At 39.6% G+C, this 22,135-nt stretch overlaps 1 protein-coding gene across 5 annotated transcripts in view; it reads left to right on the top strand.

Annotated features, from left to right (window-relative positions):
- The window catches only part of LOC123598949 (cytohesin 1 interacting protein), a 78,227-nt gene that overhangs the window by 29,218 nt on the left and 26,874 nt on the right, over window positions 1-22,135 (top strand). For 2 of the 5 annotated variants that reach the window (XM_045479891.1, XM_045479890.1), the window contains one exon: window positions 14,933-15,092. The exons of 1 other annotated variant lie outside the window; for it this stretch is intronic. In XM_045479891.1, coding sequence (XP_045335847.1) covers window positions 15,024-15,092 — 69 coding nt within the window. In that variant the 5' untranslated portion in view covers window positions 14,933-15,023. Of the gene's footprint in view, window positions 1-14,824; window positions 15,093-22,135 lie in introns of those variants that run through there. 2 more of the 5 variants (XM_045479892.1, XM_045479889.1) reach the window with 2 other exon arrangements.

The following is a 22,135-nucleotide window of genomic DNA, read 5'->3' as shown; positions in this document are numbered from 1 at the left end:
GCATATGGAATAGCTTGAAGTAAAATTCTTAATTTCAGTAATTTTCATCGGCTCTGACTCCCCCCATGTCACTCCAGAAACCTCCATGTGACATCCAGTCAAGTGAGTTATCTGCTCCAAGAATCTTGTTTACTCACTTGATATCTATCCATTCGATTTTTACTAAACCAATATGGGGTTTAAGCCCATGAGGGGGATAAATATATATAAAATGAGGTTTTCATCCAAATAGTAGGAGGACGACGATTCACATAAGTGACTAGAATATATGGTGATGTGTCAAGGGCTGTGTGAATGAGGCAGATATTAAATTTTATAGGAGTTTAGCGGTAGTGAGATAGGCTGGCTGCTATCATCAGGGAATACTTCACCGAGGAGGTAGGACATGAGCTTAGCTCTTAACAGTGGAGGAAGTTTCAACAAATAGAAACGAGGGGGAGGTTTTAGGAAGAGGGGACAGTTAAAATTATTTAATGTTTATTTATTTTTGAAAGAGAGAGCCAGAGCACGAGTGGGGCAGAGAGAGGGGGAGATGTCAGATATGAGGCAGGTTCCAGGCTCTGAGCTATCAACACAGAGCCCGATGCTGGGGTCAAATTCACAAACTGAGATAACGACCTGAGCCAAAGTTGGATGCTCGACCGACTGAGCCACCCAGACACAGGAAGAGGGAAGAGTTTAAACAAAGATGCCGAGGTATGACAACGCTAGGTGTATTCTCAGGAGGAAGGCTTTCACACCTTGGGGACTCTAAATTTATTTGGATTAAAAGCTAAGATTGGAAAATTAGGTAAGAATTAGATTCTGACTGATTTTTAATGCCAGGCTAAGAAGTGTAAACTTTATTCAGTAGGCCTGAGGTATGACATAGTCAGACAGGAATAGTTGGGTTGGGGGAGACTGTACATAGGGAGATCAGTTGCCTACCATTTTGTTGTGTTGTAGGCTGCTGGACCCAGGGTCCGAGCTTGGAAGAGGCAGGTAGGTGGTCAGATGTTAGACATTAGACATGCTAGAGGCAGAAGTGACAAAACATGAGGTTCAATCAAGTAGAAAAAGAGAAGTCTGAAACAAAGTGAGAGGCTGCATTCTGCCCTACAGGACTGGCTAGGTGATTCTAATTTATAAAGTGTGTACATCTTGGAGCACTGAGGGGTCTATGCTGGGAGAAAGGAGCCCTAATTACACTATTTCAATTCTGATGCATATCTTTTCCACAGTTTACATCTCTGATATTAGGATGCTTCTTACCGTCTATGGGTACATTTAACGTGGAAGTTTTCCTTGAAAAGTATAGTATTTCAATGGCAGTTGATGGCACTTTACCAGCACAGAAATAAAGTATAAAATGTACATTATTACCGTATTAAGTTTTCCTTTCAAACTACCAAATTATTTCACACTCATTACAATTAAGCCAAAAAATCCAGAAAACATAAATTACACATGGACATTGAAAACACAGTAACTATTATTCATCAAATGCCTACATTGCCCAGAGTAAAGAACCACCAGGAGAATAAATCAACTGCCAGAGCTTTGGGCAGGTTATGAATGCATTCATCAAATGCTTACTGAGCAGCTCTTATGAGAAAGTCACTCTTCCAAGTGCTAGCTGGAAGGATACAGAGATGAATGAGGAAAGAATTCTATCCTGGGGAGGAGGGGGTGGAGAGGTGAGCTCACGACTTATTAAGGGAGAGGAGGAAATGTGATTCATCATAAGAGAGATCCCCAAAAATGTGTTTTGGATGCTCATATCTGCTTGGGGACATCAGGCAACGCTTCGTGAAAGATAGGGTATTTAAGTCAGGCCTGGGAGGATGGGTTGGATTTCTACAGATAGAGCCGGTGTAGGTAGATTCAGGTGAATAATGTGTCGTGAACAAAGGTAAGAAGTTGGAAAAAATCACGTGTATAGAAGGAACACAGCAGTCCAGGGTGGCTGGCGGGCCAATATGAGTAAACAGTATGAGTAATAATGGTTTCAGGAAGCATTTACTGAACAATACTAGGTTCTGTGTACTCTTGTGTTTTCCTTGGTGATGTGCAGTATAACTAGTCTCATTTTATAGGTGAGGACAATCGCACACAGATCAGTTCAGTAACTTGCCCAGGGGCCTAAGAACTCAAGACGAAAGGTTGGCCTTACTCCTTTCATAAGCACTGTACGTGTAAGGTCACACACAGGGATATACAGCTGTGAAAGGGTCCTGGACACAGGCCGAGGAAGGGGCCACAAACTATGTGAAGGACTCTGAAGCTTACTCTGTAGCTGATGTGATGGCATCCCTGGGTTTGAAATAAATACTACGTTCTCACTGCTATGGTGTATATAATGGAAGTGGACCAAAGTGGTTTTTAGAAATATGGTACCAGAAGACTGTAGGTTGTGCATCAAATTCTAGCATCCTCTAGGGAACTTTAAAACCCTTAAATTCTTGTAAGACTACAATCTCATAGATCTTTTTTCCATTTCCTATGTCATTTATTTTGATCCACATAATGATGTGGCATTTCCCCCGGCATTGAGTCCATGGAGAAACGTACCCCAAATTGTCACTGACTTTGCCAAAGCCCTCAGGCTGGTAGGTGGCAGAGCTGGGGAAGGAAACAAGATCTTCTGGAGCCTAAGTCATTGCTACTGTCCTTATTTGGTCCTCACTTTTATCTTAACAATTTCCTCTGCAATCAGAGGTGCAAATGGGCATATATATATATATATAGTAATTGATAGGCTTGCTCAACACTGGAAATCAGTACTCTTAAGTAGATCATACCCTTGCTCAACAAGAGATGTGGACCACTTTCTGGCTGACACTGGCAGGACCATATGATCAGGTGTTCGTCCAGAGAGGCAGTAGTTCCTGTATTTTTCCATCAGTGGGGAGGGAAAAACCCTAGCTGGCTGCCTCCGGAAACTTAGTGTCCGGACTTCTTGGCAATTTCCCAAGGCTTTTGTTTTGGGAACTAGGCCAGCTGTCCACCTATCTTAGGTTAGATCATTCATTTCACGACCTTCTCCCCAGCCCCATCCAGGTGATTAGTAAAAAAGAATGATCAGTGCTTGGCTAAAGAGAAAGTATCATTGTTTCCAAATTCAGCATAATTCCTTGTCGTGAATTTGTGTATAAAATGTCAATACTTGTCACTTCACAGACCTTTCGCTGGGTTCTGAATCAGCACCCAGATCAAGGAGGGGCTGAATAACCACCTGCTCTTGAGATTGACCACACATTCCACTTTTAATATTGTTATACTTTCTTTAAATATAAGGAAGAATGGATGTGTATGCGTTTCCTAGGGCTGCCATGAGAAGTTACCACAAACTTAGCCGCTTAACTCAGACTTTTTTTTCTCTCTCACAGTTCTAGAAATTAGAAGTTTGAAATCAAGGTGTCATCAGGGCCATGTGTCCTCTGAGACTCTGGGCAGAATCCTTCCTTTTCTCTTCACAGCTTCTGGTGGTGCCCTTTCATCCCTGGTGTCCCTTGACTTGCACCCACAAAGCTTAGCAATCCAAAATCTGTCTCTGCTACGTTGCGTGATTCCTATGTGTCTCCCTTCAATATGATGTTTTCCTCTTATAAAGACATGGGTAATAATACTGGATTGGGGCCCACCCTAAATCTTCATCTTAACTTGATTACGTATGCAAAGACACTCTAATAAATAAGGTCACAGGTACCAAGGGTTAGGACTTCAACATTATTTTGGGGGGGGGACACAGTTCAGTCCCTGTGGTACTCTTCCTTTTTATTATGATTTAATTATGTACAAATCATACCACTGTATCTAGATTATAAATTTCTTAGGGGAATGAACTGAACTACAGTAGAGGAAATAATTGGTCCTTCTTTAGTAAATCCATAGTATTTTTTAGATTTATTTTTTTTAATTTTTTTTAACGTTTATTTACTATTGAGAGACAGAAAGAGACAGAACATGAACATGGGAGAGGCAACGAGAGGAGGAGACACAGAATCCAAAGCAGGGTCCAGGCTCTGAGCTGTGCCCGGGCACAGAGCCCGACGCCGGGCTTGAACTCACAAGCCACGAGATCATGACCTGAGCTGAAGTCGGACGCTTAACCAACTGAGCCAGCCAGGTGCCCCTTGAATTATTGTTTTAATTGCTATCATTCTGAGAGACTTTTTTCCCTATATGTCTGGATTCTGATCTCCATGAGGGCAAGGTCCTATCTGGCTCATCTTTATGTCCCCATAGTGTTAGAGCAATTTTCGGGAAGCAATATTGCACAGTGGTTAATGTTGTTATCATTGGAAATGTCTGCTGTGGATTTTAATCCTGACTGTCCTGGATATTCGTTGTGTAAGGTTAGGCAAGTATGTGAGCCTCATCTGAAAAATAATGATAAATATAATACTATTCTTATGATTTTTATGAGAGTAAACACTTTAGACATTGCCGAGATGTTACTATGATTATATACTCAGTAAATGCTTGTAGGATTGAAGGATACCAAGTAGTCTACTTATAATTCTGCCATGAAATTACTCTGTCTCTTCAGTGAGACTTACATTTTCTGGGGCTTAGTTGTTGTTTTTGTTGTTGTTGTTGTTGTTACCCCAAAATTAAGGGAGTTAGCTGAGATGACTCCTAGGTTCCTTCCAGTCTAACATTCGGTAAATTCAGCTAGTATTTTCTTATGACTTCAAGGATATATTTGTTTTTTTCAGTTGTATATTTAGTTGATTCTATATTGAAGATTCTAACTATGGATTTACCAAAGAAGGATGCATTGTCATTGGTTTGTCTCCTGTGCTTACTACCTTGTACAGTGTCTGTCTGACTTTATTATTTCCATTAAATAATAGTTAGGAAAAATTTATAGATGCCCATTTTAGCCAGCTCTGTTCATAACTTTATGGACACATGGAAATGACTAATATACTGTTCTTCCCTGTATTACATTTGGATCTCAGAGAAATTAAGATTTCATGTCTTTCCTTCTTTTTGTAAGTAGACAGGGATGGAAGTAAAATAGAGAATTCTGATATTGAAAGAGTTACCTTATTGTTCTTCTGTATTTCCTTCTGATGCACACGTATACACACACACCCCATCTCTCTAGACTCTAAAAGCAAAAATGGAGAAGGTGAAGTACACTCCATTAAGTTGCTTCCTGCTAGCCTTTCTCTGCTGCCTCTCTTGCTATTGTCGAAAGCAAGTCCCTTACAGGTAGTAAGGTCAATCCAGGCAGCTCCAGGTGTTCAGTAGATTGGGGAGCTGTCTACTTAGGAAACTCCAAGGTGAACACTCCCTCCCAGAGGTGTTCTGCTTGGACTGGCTTATTTAACACCTTTATCCATTCAGTTAGGAATAGTTTGGGCCTCTCCAAGAGGCAATACTTGAGCTGAACTTTGAAGAGACAGAGGACAAGCCACCTGAAGATGGTGGGGAGAGCACTGTTTTGGGCATAGAGAAAAGTGGGTGCAAGAAGCCCTGAGGAGGAACTGCTTTCTGTTGGAGGGTCAGAAGAAAGGCCGGTGTAACCAGGGTGTGGTAGGATATGAGGTCATAGGATCTACCAGAATATACACAACCTCAAAGGGCAGGCTAAGGAGTTTGGATTTTATTCAAAGGCCAGGAGGAAATTACCTACCTAGCAAGTAGGTATTTTAGTCTTCCAAGTAGTATGCAAAATTCCAGTCCCAGACAGGTTTCTTGCTTTCTAAGAAGCTCCCTTCTACAGTTCCGAAACCCTTCCCCATTCTGTGGGGTGGCACTGCCTGCAGCCCCTGGGCGAGTTAAGAAAAAGCTGAGTACTGAGGGTGATGCAAGGTGTTCACTGAGGGAAAAGGAAGGAACACTGTCACTTGTTTACCTTGAATTTTGATGAAAGATCTGGGTTTTGAAATGGAGCTATGCGTGTGTGGTGGGGAAGGGGAGGGGTAATAGAAGACTAATGAGAACTGAACTTGGCAGCTCTGCCGTTTAGGAGGGGGTTTCAATAGGACGAACCAGTGCCCTTTACTCGCATAAAAATCAGTGGCTTGTGATTGTGTTCCTCTCCTTTACTACACTATGTTGTGGGGAGTCCAGCGGTCCTTCCAGAGGAAGAAGTTTAGTTGGTTGACAGAAAATGATAAAGAAATATGAAAGAATTCCCTAAAGGGGTGCAAAATATCCCATTAACCAAAGCAAAATCGTAGGCTGTGAACAAACACCACACATCCAATAATTCTCATCACTAAGCTTAAACAGGTATGGTGACCTTGAAAATCCTAAGATATTATGATCAACAAAAGGTGATTGTCTTTTTAACATTCTCTGTGAATTGTTGGTATTTTTTAAGTTGACCAACTAGTATAGGAATGCATATTTGTTATTAAAGGTTCAAAACACATAGACTAAATTTTGTAGGGCTTCTTTCATACCCCTCCTCCCTTGCCCCCACAGCACCTTCTCCAGCAGTAACCAGTATTCACAGGTTGGCATATGTTTGTGCACATCTACATAAACGATCTTTTTTTAAGGAACAAACATGGGATCCTATTATGCACATTATTCTTTTCTCTTGCTTTATTTCCCTTAAAGATCTTTATGCATGTACATATTTATTTTGTATTTTCTAATGGGTGCAGAATATTCCATGGAATTATCATCAGTTACTTAGACACTTCCCAATATATATACATTTAAAACTCCAATTTTTCATAATTACAAACAATGTCACAAGAAACATTTTTGTACTGTTTTCTGCATGTGTTAAGAGTACCTCTGTATGGCAAATTCTTAGTAGAATTCCTGGTATGTATATTTTGATTCCAATACTGTCAAATTATTAATAAAGCTTTATTGATTTACATTCCTACAAAGTTCTAACAGTCCACTTAACTGTAACTTTACCAGTACTACGTATTATCCATTCTTATTTTTTGTTTATCTGGTGGGTAAAATTAGTGTCTATTATTTCAAGTTTTAGTTTCCTGATTGCTAACATTTTTGAATATCCTTTAATAAATGTGTTGATGCCTTGTATTTCTTCTGTAATCAATCGTGCATCACAAACAATTTCTTGGTATCTGCCATTTAGCTTTGACCTATGTTCATTATAGTTTTCATTGGACATAAATTTTTAATCTTTATGTTGCTAATGCTGTCTGGACTTTTATATTGTTAGGAAAACCATTCCCAACCTGATCTTACTATAATATTCTATATTTTCCACTACTATTTCATATATGTAAATTTTTTTTCTTACGTTTAACTTTTTAAACCATCTGGAATTTATTATTCATTGTAATAAAATACTATCACTTAATTTTTTTCCACATGGGTAGCAACCACATTTATTGAAGAGTCTATTCTTTTCCTGATGAAATTAATTGCTTTAATGATATAATACCTGAATATGCATGGATATGTTTGGGATTCTCTATCCATTTGACAATATTCTATTTGTTAATATTCTTTTTATTGACCTATTCTATTTGATGGTGTTAACTCCTATGATATTTTTTGATACTCAGGTACGATAGTTTTCTCAATTCCCATACTTACCTACCACTATTATTTTCAAATTCTTCTCAGCTAGTCTTGTGTACTTTCTTGTTCAGATGAGCGTAAGAACGTATATAAAATGTTAGAAACAAACAAGCTAACAAAACCTGTGGGGATTTTGATGTGCAGTACATTGAATACTTTAGGAAATTTACAGATATCTTTATAAGAAGGACTCTTCTCATATAGGAACATGGTATTTCTTTTCCTTAGTCTGGATTTTATAATGTTCTTCATAAAATCTTAAACATGCTAGGTTCATTCCTATTTTATGGTTTTTGGCTCTTTTGATAATGTTTCTCTCCCCTGTTATTTCAGTTCTTTTCATCCATTGCTGCAGTATGATAAATTCATTTCTCTTTATATGGTACCCTTTGAAACTCACACTTAAGAAAACCGTCTCCTGAGTCTGCTTTTCAGTGGCTTGCAGATTGTCACGGATATTCTAGTTATGCAACCATATCACCAATAAAGATTACAGTTTCTCTCTCTCTCTCTCGCACACACACTCATCTATGTATACACATATATGTATATATTATCTATTTATAAATATTTTATCTTCTTGCCCACATGCTTAAGGTCCTATTCTTTGACTTAAATGGATCTGAACGAACTCATTTCAGTGAATTACCCCTATGTTCAAATGGAAACTACATACTTTACTGAAGTAATTTTTATTAGGTGTAGCTGATACTTTTCACCTATTTTATGGTTGTTAGAATAAAAAACAATACATATTTTGACCTTTATGTTTTTTTTTTTTGTTTTTTTTTTTTTAATTTTTTTTTTCAACGTTTATTTTATTTTTGGGACAGAGAGAGACAGAGCATGAACGGGGGAGGGGCAGAGAGAGAGGGAGACACAGAATCGGAAACAGGCTCCAGGCTCTGAGCCATCAGCCCAGAGCCCGACGCGGGGCTCGAACTCACGGACCGCGAGATCGTGACCTGGCTGAAGTCGGACGCTTAACCGACTGCGCCACCCAGGCGCCCCTGACCTTTATGTTTAAACGTGGTGGTCATATCCCAAATGCTTTATTAATGAAGCAACTTTAAAAGAAAAAAAAATAGCTACTTTTTTTTTTTTTTAAGATAATAATCCTCAAGCAAGGAAAATATTCTGGTAATTAGGTGGCCAATTTATTTCTCTTAGAGACTTTATATTTCTGAGAAAGGCATCTTCATATCAGAGAATGACTTCTTTAGGATGAAAATGTACTTCAGTTTGCTTAAAGCATCTTCACCTTTCTCTTAATAAATTCATGGGGGAAAAAAGTAGTTTAAAAACTGTTTTCAGCAAATACAGAATTACGGATCCTTGGGCTACTGATCACTCGTTACTTTGTGTTCATGCTTAAAGAGTCTTTACTATCGTTACAGGAGCAACGGCACCAACGGACAGACAGACCCCAGTCAGGCAAGCCTCCCATAGAGAAAGTGCCCTTCTCCAAAAAGGTTGGAAGGGCCTTGTTCTGATTGGTCAATAGTGACAGGCAATTCAGGAAGCTCATTGGTGTGGCTTGGAGCCGGGATCTCCCATTTTAAGTCTAGCTTGTATATAAGGCTGCATTGTGGACCCTTTGTGGTTCTGTCCCGGAGGAGAAACAGTTTCACAGGAGTAGGCAACAGAAAGCACCTCAGGTACAAAACGTTTTTCATTTGGGGCGTGTCCCCACGAACCCTAACTATCTCACTGTTCGTGTTTTTCCCTCCAAAAGAGAGCCATGTCTGTGAATACCGGGAAACTCATTTGCGGACTGACATTTTCTTAACGAGTGACTTAACAGGCTATTATTTTTCACACAGTATGTGTTGTGATTCTTTTCTCTGTTCTATAAGCCTGTAGCTTTCGTTTTTTAAGCCAAGAAAACCATGTGGTATGAGGAGGAACACAGTACAAAGCAAATAAAGATGGAGATACTGCGGTTCAAGTCAGGGCTGGAAATTCCAGAAGCTGGCACACCTTTCTCCTCCGGGTAACTCAAGGATCTTCTTACATTGTGAGGAGCACAGTCTCAAAAGCATTGTAGGGGAGTGCCTGGTGGCTCAGTTGGTTGAGCTCGGACTTTTGCTTTCAGCTCGGGTCATGGTCCCGGAGACCTGGGATCCAACCTTGCGTTGGGCTCTGCGCTGAGTGTGGATCCTGCTGGAGAGTCTTTCTCTCTTCCTCTGCCCTCCCTCCCTTGCATGCGCGCACATGTGCTCTCTCTCAAATTAAATAAATAACTAAAGTAAATAAAATAATTTGTAGAGACTGTGTCCTGAAGACTTAAGTCCTTCGTACCTACAGAGCATTTTGTATAGATGTATTGACACACCCACAAAGATCCGGGATAAAACCTACACACATACGTATCACCTCAAAGTGGCCTACATATAACTTTATACCTTTAACATGGACCTTCTTAGAGACCCATCTTTGGCATATTCCCATCATGCTCAGAGCACGCTCCCTAAACCTGAAGTAGGTAAAATGATGTAAATAATTTTTTTTAAAAAGCAGTTGATTATGTTTCTATGTGATAAATGCACAAAATGAATGCACAAAGATAATCTGTTTTTACATTTGAAGTAAAGCTTGAAATTATCTTACTGAATGGATTCATGAACAACTGATCTAGATAATCTGTTTAGGACCCCAGATGAATTCAGCAGCTTAATCTCTTAGGTGGTACTACAGTCTACCCATAGCTTCATGACTGGTTGGATTAAGCTTTAATAGGTCAGAAAATTTCCTTGTACTTGTAATAAAACATAATGGATATGATCTATTGTTAACTATTATTTATATTAGATTTAAAGTCTTGCGTGTGTGTGTGTGTGTGTGTGTGGTTTTAAATAAGTACGTCACAACTTGAAGCTAATATTTGGTTTGTATCCACATTAGGCTATCTAATATAGGGACTTCATGATCTCTGTTTCTATTATTTCCCTTTCCTGAGCTTGTTATTTTTCAGAGCCAGCCCTGATTGTCGTTTACCTTTTTCTGAAGAAGGAGAATTCCCTTTAAGCAACTCTCTCAGAATCCCAGGGACCCACACAGAGTTTTTGAGGAAGATAGAGACACCCATCCACCCAGTCCAATCACACAAATAGGTGAGAAATAGGACAAGCCAGTTGTCACTGTTAGTCAGCTCTCAGATATGAGAGTAGCCCTACCAAATTAAATTTACCTTACATAAACTCAAACATAAAAGACTCAAATATTGTCTGTGTGACTATAACCTGTGTCTATGTCAGTGCAAGTAGCCAAATAAGGGCTTCCTGTGTAAATGAAGGCAAAACGCAAAAATAAAACAAATAAACACCAAACCAAAACAAAACCCTATGGTTTTCCAGGAAGCAAATAAAGACTTCTTGTGCAAATAAAGGCAAACAGCCAAAATAAAATAAACCCAACAACTGTCTTAAAACCTGAAGGACACAAAGGAATTCTTGGGTTTTTCTTTTTTCTTTTCTTTCTTTCTTTCTTTTTTTTTTTTTTTTTTTTTGAGCAGCCATTTCCTTCTGTCCCATATCTACTCTAATGAATAGATGAATTAGGGGTAATGGAAACCCAGAAATGTCTGACGTTGGCTCTGACAGTGTTTTGCAAGCATTGCAAAATGGTACAGGACAACAAGGGTTTTGACATGTACGCTGGCCTTTAGACTGCTCATCCCTGCTGCATATATGAGCATTTGGTAGTAGATAAGGCATTTCATAGAGAATTAAAGTAATTTCCTTTGAAGTTTTTTCCTTTTGAATTCTTATTACTTAAAATTCAATAGTAATACTCTACCTTGAACCAAGTGCTATGCATGGACTATTTTATCTGTTCTTCCCTACAAATTTTTATTTTAGATATGTAAAAACTGTGGTTTAGAGAGCGTATTAGTCAGCTTGGACCAATACTGTAATAACAAATACCACAGACCGGGTGGCTTAAACAGTAGAAATTTATTACAGTTCTAGAGGGTGGAAAGTCAAAGATCAAGGTGCCCATAGATTGGGTTCCTGGTGAGAGCTCTCTTTCCTCTCTTTCTGGCTTGCAGACGGCTACCCCCTCCCTATGTTTTCACATGGCAGAGAGACAAGAGAGCAAGCTAGCAGGCACTAGCTCTCCGATGTCTTTTCTTATCAAGACATCAATTCTATTGGATCATGATTCCACCCTAGGACTTCATTTAATTTTAATTACCTCCTTAATTATAGGTCCTGTTTCCAAATACAGTCACACAGGGGTTTGGAGCTTCAGCATATGAGTATAGTGGGGCACAATTCAGTCCATAGCAGAAAGAATAAATGACTTTTCCAAGGTCAAACGCTACTTGTAGAGCCAGGATATGGATCCAAAAAGTTAGGCACTGAAACCGCTGTTGTTAACCTTCTTATAGCTGTCTATGAGTTTAATGGGTGTTATGGAATTGGCCAAGTTTGCCTTCTAGACCCTCCTGCCTTTCTATGTTCCGTCCTCTAGGTATATACCCTTCTCAGAGGCCTCTATCACATCTTGCCCATGTTCCAGCTCCTTAGGGTTCCATTCATTTGTACTGAAACTTAACTAAATCAACGAATATTTGCATATTTATGAAAAAATGCCTCAAATAAGAATGTCCCCCCCCCCCAATAATGGGATGTTAGCTTTCTGAGTAGACGACATATATATATTTTTAAGCTTATTTATTATGAGAGAGAGAAAGAGATAGATGAGAGAGAGAGAGAGAGAGAGAGAGAGAGAGAGAGAAACGGGGGAGGGAAAGAAGGAGAGAGGAAGGGAGGGAACATGAGTGGGGGAGGGACAGAGAGCACAGAGCCTGATGCAGAGCTCCAACTCCATGAGATCCTGACCTGAGCTGAAACCAAAATTCAGGTAGTTAACTGGCTGAGACACCCTGGCGCCCCATGACAGACATATTTTAAAAGAGATTCTTTCTGCATCTCTCAGATTTCTCTTTACGTAAGATTGTGGCTCTTTGGACTATGGGTCCATAATACAAGAATTTTCTACCAGTTTAGTTTTTCTTCTTTGGTGCTTTAGGTGAATATTAATTCATTTTTGTTAAATATCTACTTCCCTCCCCTTTTTGTTAACAAACATTGCTTGAATGCTTTCTATACATAGGACACGAGTATACATTTAAAGATACAAATTGGCTCTTACTTTCCAGGTGTAATCTAAGTATCATATGTTAAGTTCAAAAGAAAGATCTGAAAAAAATGACATGACATTTCAGAGAATAAAGTTAGATAAGAACTGGACTTTTTAAAAGTTTTATTTTATTTTATTTTGTGGACAATGAGGCAATTTTGACATCTTTTGAGTAGGGAGATAGATTGATCTGATTTATTTTCTGAATCAGCTTTATAAAATAAAGGGGAGGATGAAGAGGAAGAGAGTTCGGAATAGTGTAATTATTCTGAGGCAAATTCTATAGAACAAATAAATTGTAAATAGTAGAACACCTTTGTGAATCAAGGGTATGAGGCTTGAAGTCATATTTGTATGAAAATATTAGTATTTCTCCACATTTTATCACAAGGGCTATTTCTGATGGAGGATGTTATTAAAAATATTTAATAACTGGTATGACACAAGACTTTGACAATCAGAGAAAGGAACTGGCCAATCAAAATAGGCCAGGTCCTAAATATATAATTAACAAGTCTGACCAATCTGGTATATACTGACTGAATGTCAGCTCTGCCTTTGTCTCTGGTTGCACAGCAATGGATCTTACGATTTGAAAGATTCTCCTTAAACAAATATCATAAAATAAGTAAAGCTTGTTTTTCTAATTTCTTAATTTAATAAACTTCTATAATTTATATTAGCTAAGGTCAGCATAACAAATTAAATTGATACAATTTTGGCATCCATCTGTAATGCTTGGTTGTCATTTTGCTATATGGCCTTATATCAGGCAAGTGTATAATTTCCATTTGGCATTTTGAAATATGAAAATATTTACTTAACTTTATAAAATTCTGAGGGGGCAGATGCACTGCTGTCCTCAATTAATAGTGTTGATTTAAGTCATGAACCTCATAGCCTGGAGATGTTTTAAAATCTCTCTCTCTCTCTCTCTCTCTCACACACACACACACACACACACACCACATAAATGTCTTCATAACTGACACATTCGTTAGTTGTCAAAGTCTCTACCACTCTCTTTTGTTTTACACATTTATGTTATATTATTTTACCCATCTGGGCCCTGAAGGCAAATGCAGTTGTAATCCCTGATTTAGATATTTTTATGTTTTTAGAAACATCGTTTTGTTCAAGATTTTACCCTTTATACTTGGCAGCTTCTGTTCGGCCTGGATTTACCTTGACCTCCATTTTAGTTCAAAACTTTCTAACTCCTTTACGTCCTACTATTGATCTTCACAATTATTTTGAAAATCACAGTTGACTTTTTCCAGTAGGTAAAACTTCTTTTTTTGGTTTTTGTTTTGATCCTTTTATCTACTTACATCCCCACTCCTCCTCTGAAACCAGTTCTCTCAAAACTACAGGTCTCAAACTCCCACCAAAAAAAGTATCTGTGATCTTGAGTACTTCATGATGGCGTCCTTGACCCCTATTCATGCCCGGACCAACAAGAAACATGCTTGCGCCACCTTGGTTTGCCTGATAACTTCCTGTTCTTTCCATTATTCCCCGAGGACCACAGGCTGATGCTGCAGCAAAGTCCAGTCTAAGAGAGGGTCAATTTTGAGCTCTGAACATGATGGTCTTCTCCTCCCATTGTTCCTTGTAAGATGATGGATAATTTTAGTCAGGACAAAGTAGTAGAAGGGCAACTGGAAGAATGCTGAATGGTTATCCAAGTGGCAGATATAATGTCTTTTTGATGAACATTAATGAGCTAGGGTGTACTTTGGGGAAAGTACATTACAAGGACTTTGTAAGAGAACATTATGACTGGACCCTGTAATTCGTGCTTATATCCACAAGAACTGAATGTCTGCGTATCTTGACTTTGACATTGAACTGCCCATATTAAGTAGGAGAATGGGTGGGTAACAAATGGCAGAACTTGGGGAAATATTTCTTTCTTCCTTTTAAAATAAGGCAGATGGTTTTTTGAACACAATTTGCCACAGCTCATAAAAGCATAAGAGTTCTGGTTTTTTGAAAGAGAAAATAATAAGTTGATTTTTTTTTTTAACGGTAAAAGTATTGTTTCTCCCAGGGGCTTAAAGAAAAAAAAAAAGCATTGAGAAATGGGAGTGAACTGCAAGATAGGGTTTGTGTAACAAGTACCTAAAACCACAGAAGTCACATGGGCTCTTTCTGCTTTGCTACTTTTGATTACTTGTCAGAGGGTTAGAGTTTTAGCTTCCCCCATCCTGCAAGGCCACTCAACCATGTGCTAGCTGGAGTAATCTTTATTCACAATGTCTTTACAAAGGCTCCTGCAACAGAACAGCAATGGCAATCTGGTGGACTACTGTGCTGGTCCATCTTATTACTCTGACTCCACACTCACAGGCAGCTTCCGAATGGATGATAATAGAAGGATTCAAATGCTGGCAGACACAGTGGCCACTTTGCCTCGGGGAAGAAAGCAGGTATGATTACTATTTTGTACTTTCAGAGTTTTCCTGTTCTCTTGGGAGCAGAGTGATATGTTTATCTGACTTTGCACTGACCTTGTACTTTAGAGGCTTGGAATTAGTCACTAAGAGTATGGGGGAGGACGCAGCTAAGAAGCCCAGGTTGCTCATGGACTAATCCAAAAGAGTTAAGACCATAATAAAATATTGTTTTCAAGGCCAAACTTAAAAGAAGATTGTTGGGGCGCCTGGGTGGCGCAGTCGGTTAAGCGTCCGACTTCAGCCAGGTCACGATCTCGCGGTCCGTGAGTTCGAGCCCCGCGTCGGGCTCTGGGCTGGTGGCTCAGAGCCTGGAGCCTGTTTCCGATTCTGTGTCTCCCTCTCTCTCTGCCCCTCCCCCGTTCATGCTCTGTCTCTCTCTGTCCCAAAAATAAATAAACGTTGAAAAGAATTTATAAAATAAATAAATAAATAAATAAATAAATAAATAAATAAAAGAAGATTGTTTTTCTCATTTGAAGAGGTGTTCAGGTAAAATGAAAATCGTTAAGTGCATCAAACTTAGAGAGTGCATGCAGATGTGGCCCGTTTGAGAATCATTGATCTTTTCCCCCTGTATGTGTCCCATTGATTCTATGCCTCCCAGCCTCACTCCGTGATAGTCATTTTCAATGGAATGAGAGCACCTTTTCTCCAGGACAGCGTTTGTTGACTAAATTATTTTCAGTGAGGGGGCACAGGTACATACCTAATGCCGTTGGGAATGAAGGCTTTTACTGGATAAATTGGCAGATTGAGTACCAGCTCAGCTATTTACTAGCTGGTGGGACCTTGGGCAAGCCACTTGCCTAAGACTTCGTTTTCTTTTCTCTGTAATGGAGATAATAATAGAACCACCCTAAGGAGCTCTTCTTTGGCGTAAGTGAAGAAAATGTGCCGTGCCTAACACAGCGCCTGACGTGAAGTTGGTGCTCAACCATCATGTTATCATTTTTATTTTTATTGTAAGGGATTTCCCTAGAGATGAAAACTCACTTAGGAAAATCCATGTCCAGCTGAGTTTATTTTTTGTTTCTTTGATTCTACAATTTCCAATTTTTAAAATAATTTTTTAACCATAGCACCTCTTCAGGTTTTAGTTATATAACTTGCTATCATGCTCCAAGTGCATATCTGAATTTAGAACTGGAATTGCTTTAAAGCATGAATTTTTGCCCTTCAACCCTGCATGTACATCATGTGCTCCTCTTAAGCCTTCTAATTTCAGGATTAGAGAGTTAGAGCATAGTGGGCGAGTCATGATCTTTTCTCAGCAATGTATACAGCTGATTCCTCGTTATTTTTCACAATGAAGATAAAGGCATAATTTGCCATGGTTGGGATTTTTGATCTTCGTTTAATGCGAAAGTGCTTTTATGACATTAAGTTTAACCAAATGATGAACATTTCTATCAATTTACTGCCTGTCTGAAAATAAAGCAGCTATAGGAAGCACCAAGGTCTTTATTCAGGTTTCAGATATGGAGCAGCGTGTAGAAGGTACAGAGATGAAAAGAACGCATTTCCTGGCCTTTTAGGGTTAACAATTCAGTAGGCAGAACAAAATAGGCATTACACAACATAAATGCTCTAATTCAAGGACGTGTCTTTTAATATAACCTTGAAGGATAGGATGTTCCAGTTCTGAACGGTATTCCAGAGCAAGGGAATAATTAATGCCAAGACACAGATCTCGGGGCCTTTAGGGCACATTGAGGTAACAGCACATTATTATGTCTGAGAGACCCAATAAGTGTCTGTTGAAGGGGAGTGGAGACCTTGGTGCTGGGCTCCTTTACGCTTGATCTTAGCGTAAAGGCCGAGAAGCCGGCGGGCTGCTTTACTAAACACTTCCCCTGAGGAAGCAGTGATTTGACCAACACAGGTAGCCACTGGGCATGTTTGAGCAGTAGAGGGTTTTAGGAGCCTCACTCTAGAAACATGGTGAGTACATGGGTAGAGACTAGCAGTGAGGGACCAACTTTTATAGTAGTTGGAGAAAAAGGAAATGGACAGAATGGAGAGGAGACCCGGAGACTTGGCTGTGAAAGGCAGTGAAAACGGAGGAGTCACATCTGGTCTTAAACTCGAGGGAAGATAGCTTCCACTAAAAAGAAGGCAGTCAGTACGAGGTTACTGGAAGGAGATAAGGAGAGGGATTTGGGCACACAAAACCCATGCATTGTGCATAGGTATATAACCCATACACACAAATGCCCACATTCTCACACCGACGGATTTATCTGATGTTCTCATCTTTTTAGCCCCCATCTTCTCCCTTTTCTCCTATTCTCTCCCATAGCACACTCCTATTCAAACAGCGTTTTCTTCCTGTTGTGAGAACGACTTTAAGGAAAAAAAGAAGGCAAAACAAAAACTCTCTTCTGCATGATACTTATGATTCTGTACAGTTAGCATCAATGAGACCTGATGCAAGTTTATCCCAACATTTCAGGCTTTTCCAAATGGATGTTCATTGCCTTTAAGTGGTTTGTAGAGAATAATCACCCATTTGGCACTCCCTGAATCGCAGGCAACAAGATCCCTGTGAGGCAACCACATGAGCAGGTGTTTTTCTGCCCACTGTTATTTTCAACACTTTCAGGGCTGACGTCAACAGTTCGTACTTCTCGTTATTGTTGGCTTTGGTTTCTGCAAAGCTGTATCTGGTGAGCATGTAGTTTCAGATTAATCTTCGGAAGCATTTGGGTGTTTACACTTGGAATTGCTTAAAAATAGATTTCTGTGTGTACCTATTATCTCAATACCTGTATTTGTAGGAGGCGACAGACATCTCAGTACAGCTTCTACTTCTGAACATATTTTTGGGGGGTAAAAATCCCTGCAATGGGAAACAGTGTGGGAAGGAGACGGGAGGAAATAAAGATAGGCTTTATAAATGTGGTGATAACAAAGGAGTAGTGATTGTACCTCTGGGCCGCTCCCTCAAGGGTAGTAGGTTGCAGTTGGAAGGCAGTTTAAGAACCAGGGACCTGACAAATGGGTTAGAAACTGGAATGTGCCTCACTGGTACCACAGGTTGTCTTTTCCTGACGTTCTCCAGGTTATTGAATTATTACTCAATAGGCAACTTCAGAAAGGGTGAATTCACTTAAAAGTTCTGATCCGGAATTTTGTGCTAAACTCTGTAACGTGTCTATTCCTGGGATGGGTTCTGCCCTGCAGAAGCTTTCACATGATTTCTGTCTGTTCACCCATCTGTGACCCCCAAACTCCCAAGTTTCTAACTGCAACAAGGTATCTTGATCATTAAATGAATACTTTTAGGTAGAACACTGTGTTAATTTCACTACGAAATAATTGGGAAAGTATTCTCTAATCATACTGTGGCATGCCCTGAGTGAATAGCCCACAGTTTTTCTTGGAAAAGAAGCTCATGAGTCCACAGTGAGACTTTCTTGGGAAGCTGTCACGTTTATTTGGGTTCCTTAAGGGCACTTACGAGTTAGGAAATTGCACACGGTTCCGTTATTTTGCTGTATCTTAGAATAGTCTGTAGAGCCCTGCTAACCCAAGGTTCCTGGGTTAAAAGGGAAACAGAAAAAAAAAAAAAAACAAACACCTGGATTCCTGGAAGAATTAGGGAGATTGCAGCAGAGACTGGAAAAGAGAACAAGGCACAGGATTTGGGCTTTTGAAACAAACAATAGAAACAAAAGAAACATGTTAATATATATCCTCTCTCCACCCCCAATACTTTCCGGAAATGCATTCACTCAGTGGGGACCAGGAAGTAACAATCTGTTACTTAGCAGCAGAAGTGGCTGCAGTATTGAACTTTGAGCTCCTGTGAGTCTGCTGGCTCTCTGGCTGAGCTACAGATTACCCTGATCTTTTGCAAACTGACAGCTGAAATATTCAGTGTTGGCTTCCCCCTATAGAGGGACATTGTAAATGACCGCATAGCGGCAAATATTCCGTTTTGAATATTACTGCCTGATCTTTGAAGCCCTCTGACTAAAAACAGAAGAAGAGGAATCATAAACTCAACCCCAGGCATCTTTATATTAGTGGCTAACAAGGGGTTAAGGAGCTTTGTCTAATCAGCGGTTGTCATTGAATGTGTGGCTTGCAGGCCTGCCAAAGTGCCAAACCTAGAGTTCTCATATTAGATAATGTGTAATAAAAGACAGCTGTTGCCGGCATATGCCGTTCATCACACACCCGTTCCTTATCCATACGTTTTGGTGTCTCCGCTGCAACCCCGAGAAAAGGCTCTGGCTGGGAGCGCATTCGGGAGCACTGACGCCCCGGGTTAGAGCCTAGAACAGGTTAGAGCCTAGAACAGGACCGCTCACTCTAGGAAAAGGGCTGTAGGCAAAATATTTTTCAAAGGGTGATGCTTTGGATAAGGCCTTAGGCTTGCTTCTTCCCACTTCGGCAGATACCCGGGTGCCTGAGCACGGGCTGAACCCTGGGAACATTCCTTTCCACATGGCCTGAGTCTGACAGCCCAGATCACATGCAAGGAGGCTGTGTGTCAAGATGTGGCACGTGTCAGAGAATTTGATGGTGCCTAATTTGTTTACATTGTTTTTTCTTTAAACATTAGGTGCCTAAGAGAGGTTCATCCTAAGAGAGGTTCATCGCTGATCTAGAGTAGAAACTAATTTACAATTTGACTTAGTCTGATTTTGTGTGTGTGTCGCTGGTAACCCAAATCAGTTGATCCACAGGAATTGGGTCTCTGCCGTGGGCCTCACGGTGTGCTAGGCAAATATTTTCAACTAGTCGATTAGCTAGATAGAGAGGTGAGCCAGAGAAAAGTAGGAAAATTGCTTTCTGTGTAGAGGATTTGGGTTTGTCTTGTGGAGTTAAACTATTTTATATTTGAATTTATCTGGAATGATTTTTTTTTTACTTTAGAAGGCAGGTTACAGGTGGACCAGATGAAATCTTAAGGTTCCTTTCAGTGCTGTGATTATTTGCCTGGCAAAAGGGCATTTAAAATTGCTGAGGAAAGGCTGGAAATAACTCATTCCTTTTGGCCACCATTTATTCATTTGGCAGTTATGTATTAAGGCATTAGAACTTCCTTTGTTTCCTATTAATCCTTTATGGTTCTTGCTGTTTTTGGACTGAGATGGTTTTGTTCTTTTTGTTTTGTTTTGTTTTGTTTTTCATTTTTGATGTTGCCACGTGTTTGGGATTTTCTTAAATTTAATTTTCTATTTTTAATGATTACCCTTGAGTTTTGCCTGCAAATATTTAAAATTTGATGAAGGGCAAAGTTGAAGAACATTTTAATGCATTTCTCCTGAACTTGATCTTTCACCACTACTTACTTTCGTTGGTGTCTAATAGTTTACTTCTATTTGTCTATTTAGCTATTTTGAAGTTTCCCCTATATTCCAGGCACTGCACTAGGCACTGGGGTAGAAAATAAAACAAGTACAGTCCCCACGTGGCTCTAAGGATAAAGATAATTCTGTACAGAGGCGAGGTATTTGATCCAGCATACCCTTTATATAAATACACATACAGTCTCCACATACAAGAATATGTGACTAATATGATGAATATTGATAGCAAGAGTAGTATTTTTAAATATAAGCCCTGGTTATGATAACAGGTAACAGGTAGATATGACCTACCTAAGAAGCTTGCAATCAGAAACAAGGATAAAAGCCAGGGAGATGCAAATAATGAAAGTCGATTGAGACAATGTGAGTGCAGTGTGCTGGCGAGATGAAAAATACTTGGGAATATCAAGTTTATTGCTCTTTTTTTATAAGAAGGGAGCCCTACTGCATAGCTGAGTCGTCCCTCGCCCATGTTTGTGGTTAGTAGGACAAATCAGGATGAAATAAACTATGCACATTGTTGCGGGCCATCTATTGTTAGTCCTTACAAATTGAAAATAAATAATTTCTGGCAAATCTAGAGAATCTTTTTGGGTCTGAGCCTTCTGATTGCAGACTTCAGGATGATGCAAATGATTTGAGGGGTGGAACTGAAAAGACAAGGAATTCCAAAACGTAATTAATTTGCATCAAAGCGAGGAGAGATCATCTCTTCCTTACATTAGCTTAACTGACCAATCAGTAGCCAAATTCTGAACGCTGAGCCATTTCAGAAAGTTTGTGAAAAGGCTGGCATTTCGTACTTGATAATTCAGATTCATTACAGTGACGTAGGCTTCTGTCCTAACAAATGCCTTAATAAGGGTTTTGTTTGTGCATTAATTTTATGTGTTTTTCGCCTTCTGATTTTCAACCTCTATTTGTTTGGACTATGTGTTGATCTCCTGACTTTTTTTTTTCTTAGTTTATTTATTTATTTTGAGAGAGAGAGAGAAACAGAGAGAGTATGAGCGGGATAGGGGCAGAGAGAGAGGGAGAGAAAGAGAATGCCAAGCAGGCTCCACAGCGTCAGCTCACAGACTGATGTGGGGCTTGAACTCACAACCCTCGAGATCAGGACCTGAGCCAACACCAAGAGTCAGACACTTAACTGGCTGAGCCACCCAAGCGGCCCCTGACATTTTTGTGTATTCACGGATAGATGACAGGCGTGTCAGGTTGACCATGAAACACCCGTGGGTTAGCTAGGATTGCAGTTTACATTTTGGGCCACTGGACCAACATTTGAGAAAGGGATGATTACCATTTGTTAATTCCTAAACAATAACACAAAAACACAGGAAAAACAGCCATCACCTGAAAAAACAAGATGCTGCCTTTTGCTTACGTTTCCTATTTACAAGGGTAGAAGGTATCTCGGAAGTTTATGTTTATAGGATCTTTTTCCAAAATATGCCGAGGAGGAAAGGTGATAGTATTCCTGTTGTTTATACTATTTGGTTCCTTTGCTCTCTTGGCTGAAGATCTCACTGCACTCTTCCAGACCTTCTGCAAAAATCAATCGTAAGCAGAATTGAGGTTTTGAGTCCCTAGTTTCACCTGAATTGTGCTTCTGCATATGAGTTGGTTCTTTGGAGATTATTTTATCCTGTTAAAAACAGTAACATATTGAACTATTATAATAAATACAGTCAT

Source organism: Leopardus geoffroyi, chromosome C1, assembly GCF_018350155.1.
Source record: "Leopardus geoffroyi isolate Oge1 chromosome C1, O.geoffroyi_Oge1_pat1.0, whole genome shotgun sequence".
Taxonomy (NCBI): domain Eukaryota; kingdom Metazoa; phylum Chordata; class Mammalia; order Carnivora; family Felidae; genus Leopardus; species Leopardus geoffroyi.
The sequence above is the reverse complement of the archived record's forward strand: the minus strand, read 5'-3'. Positions and strand labels throughout refer to the sequence as shown.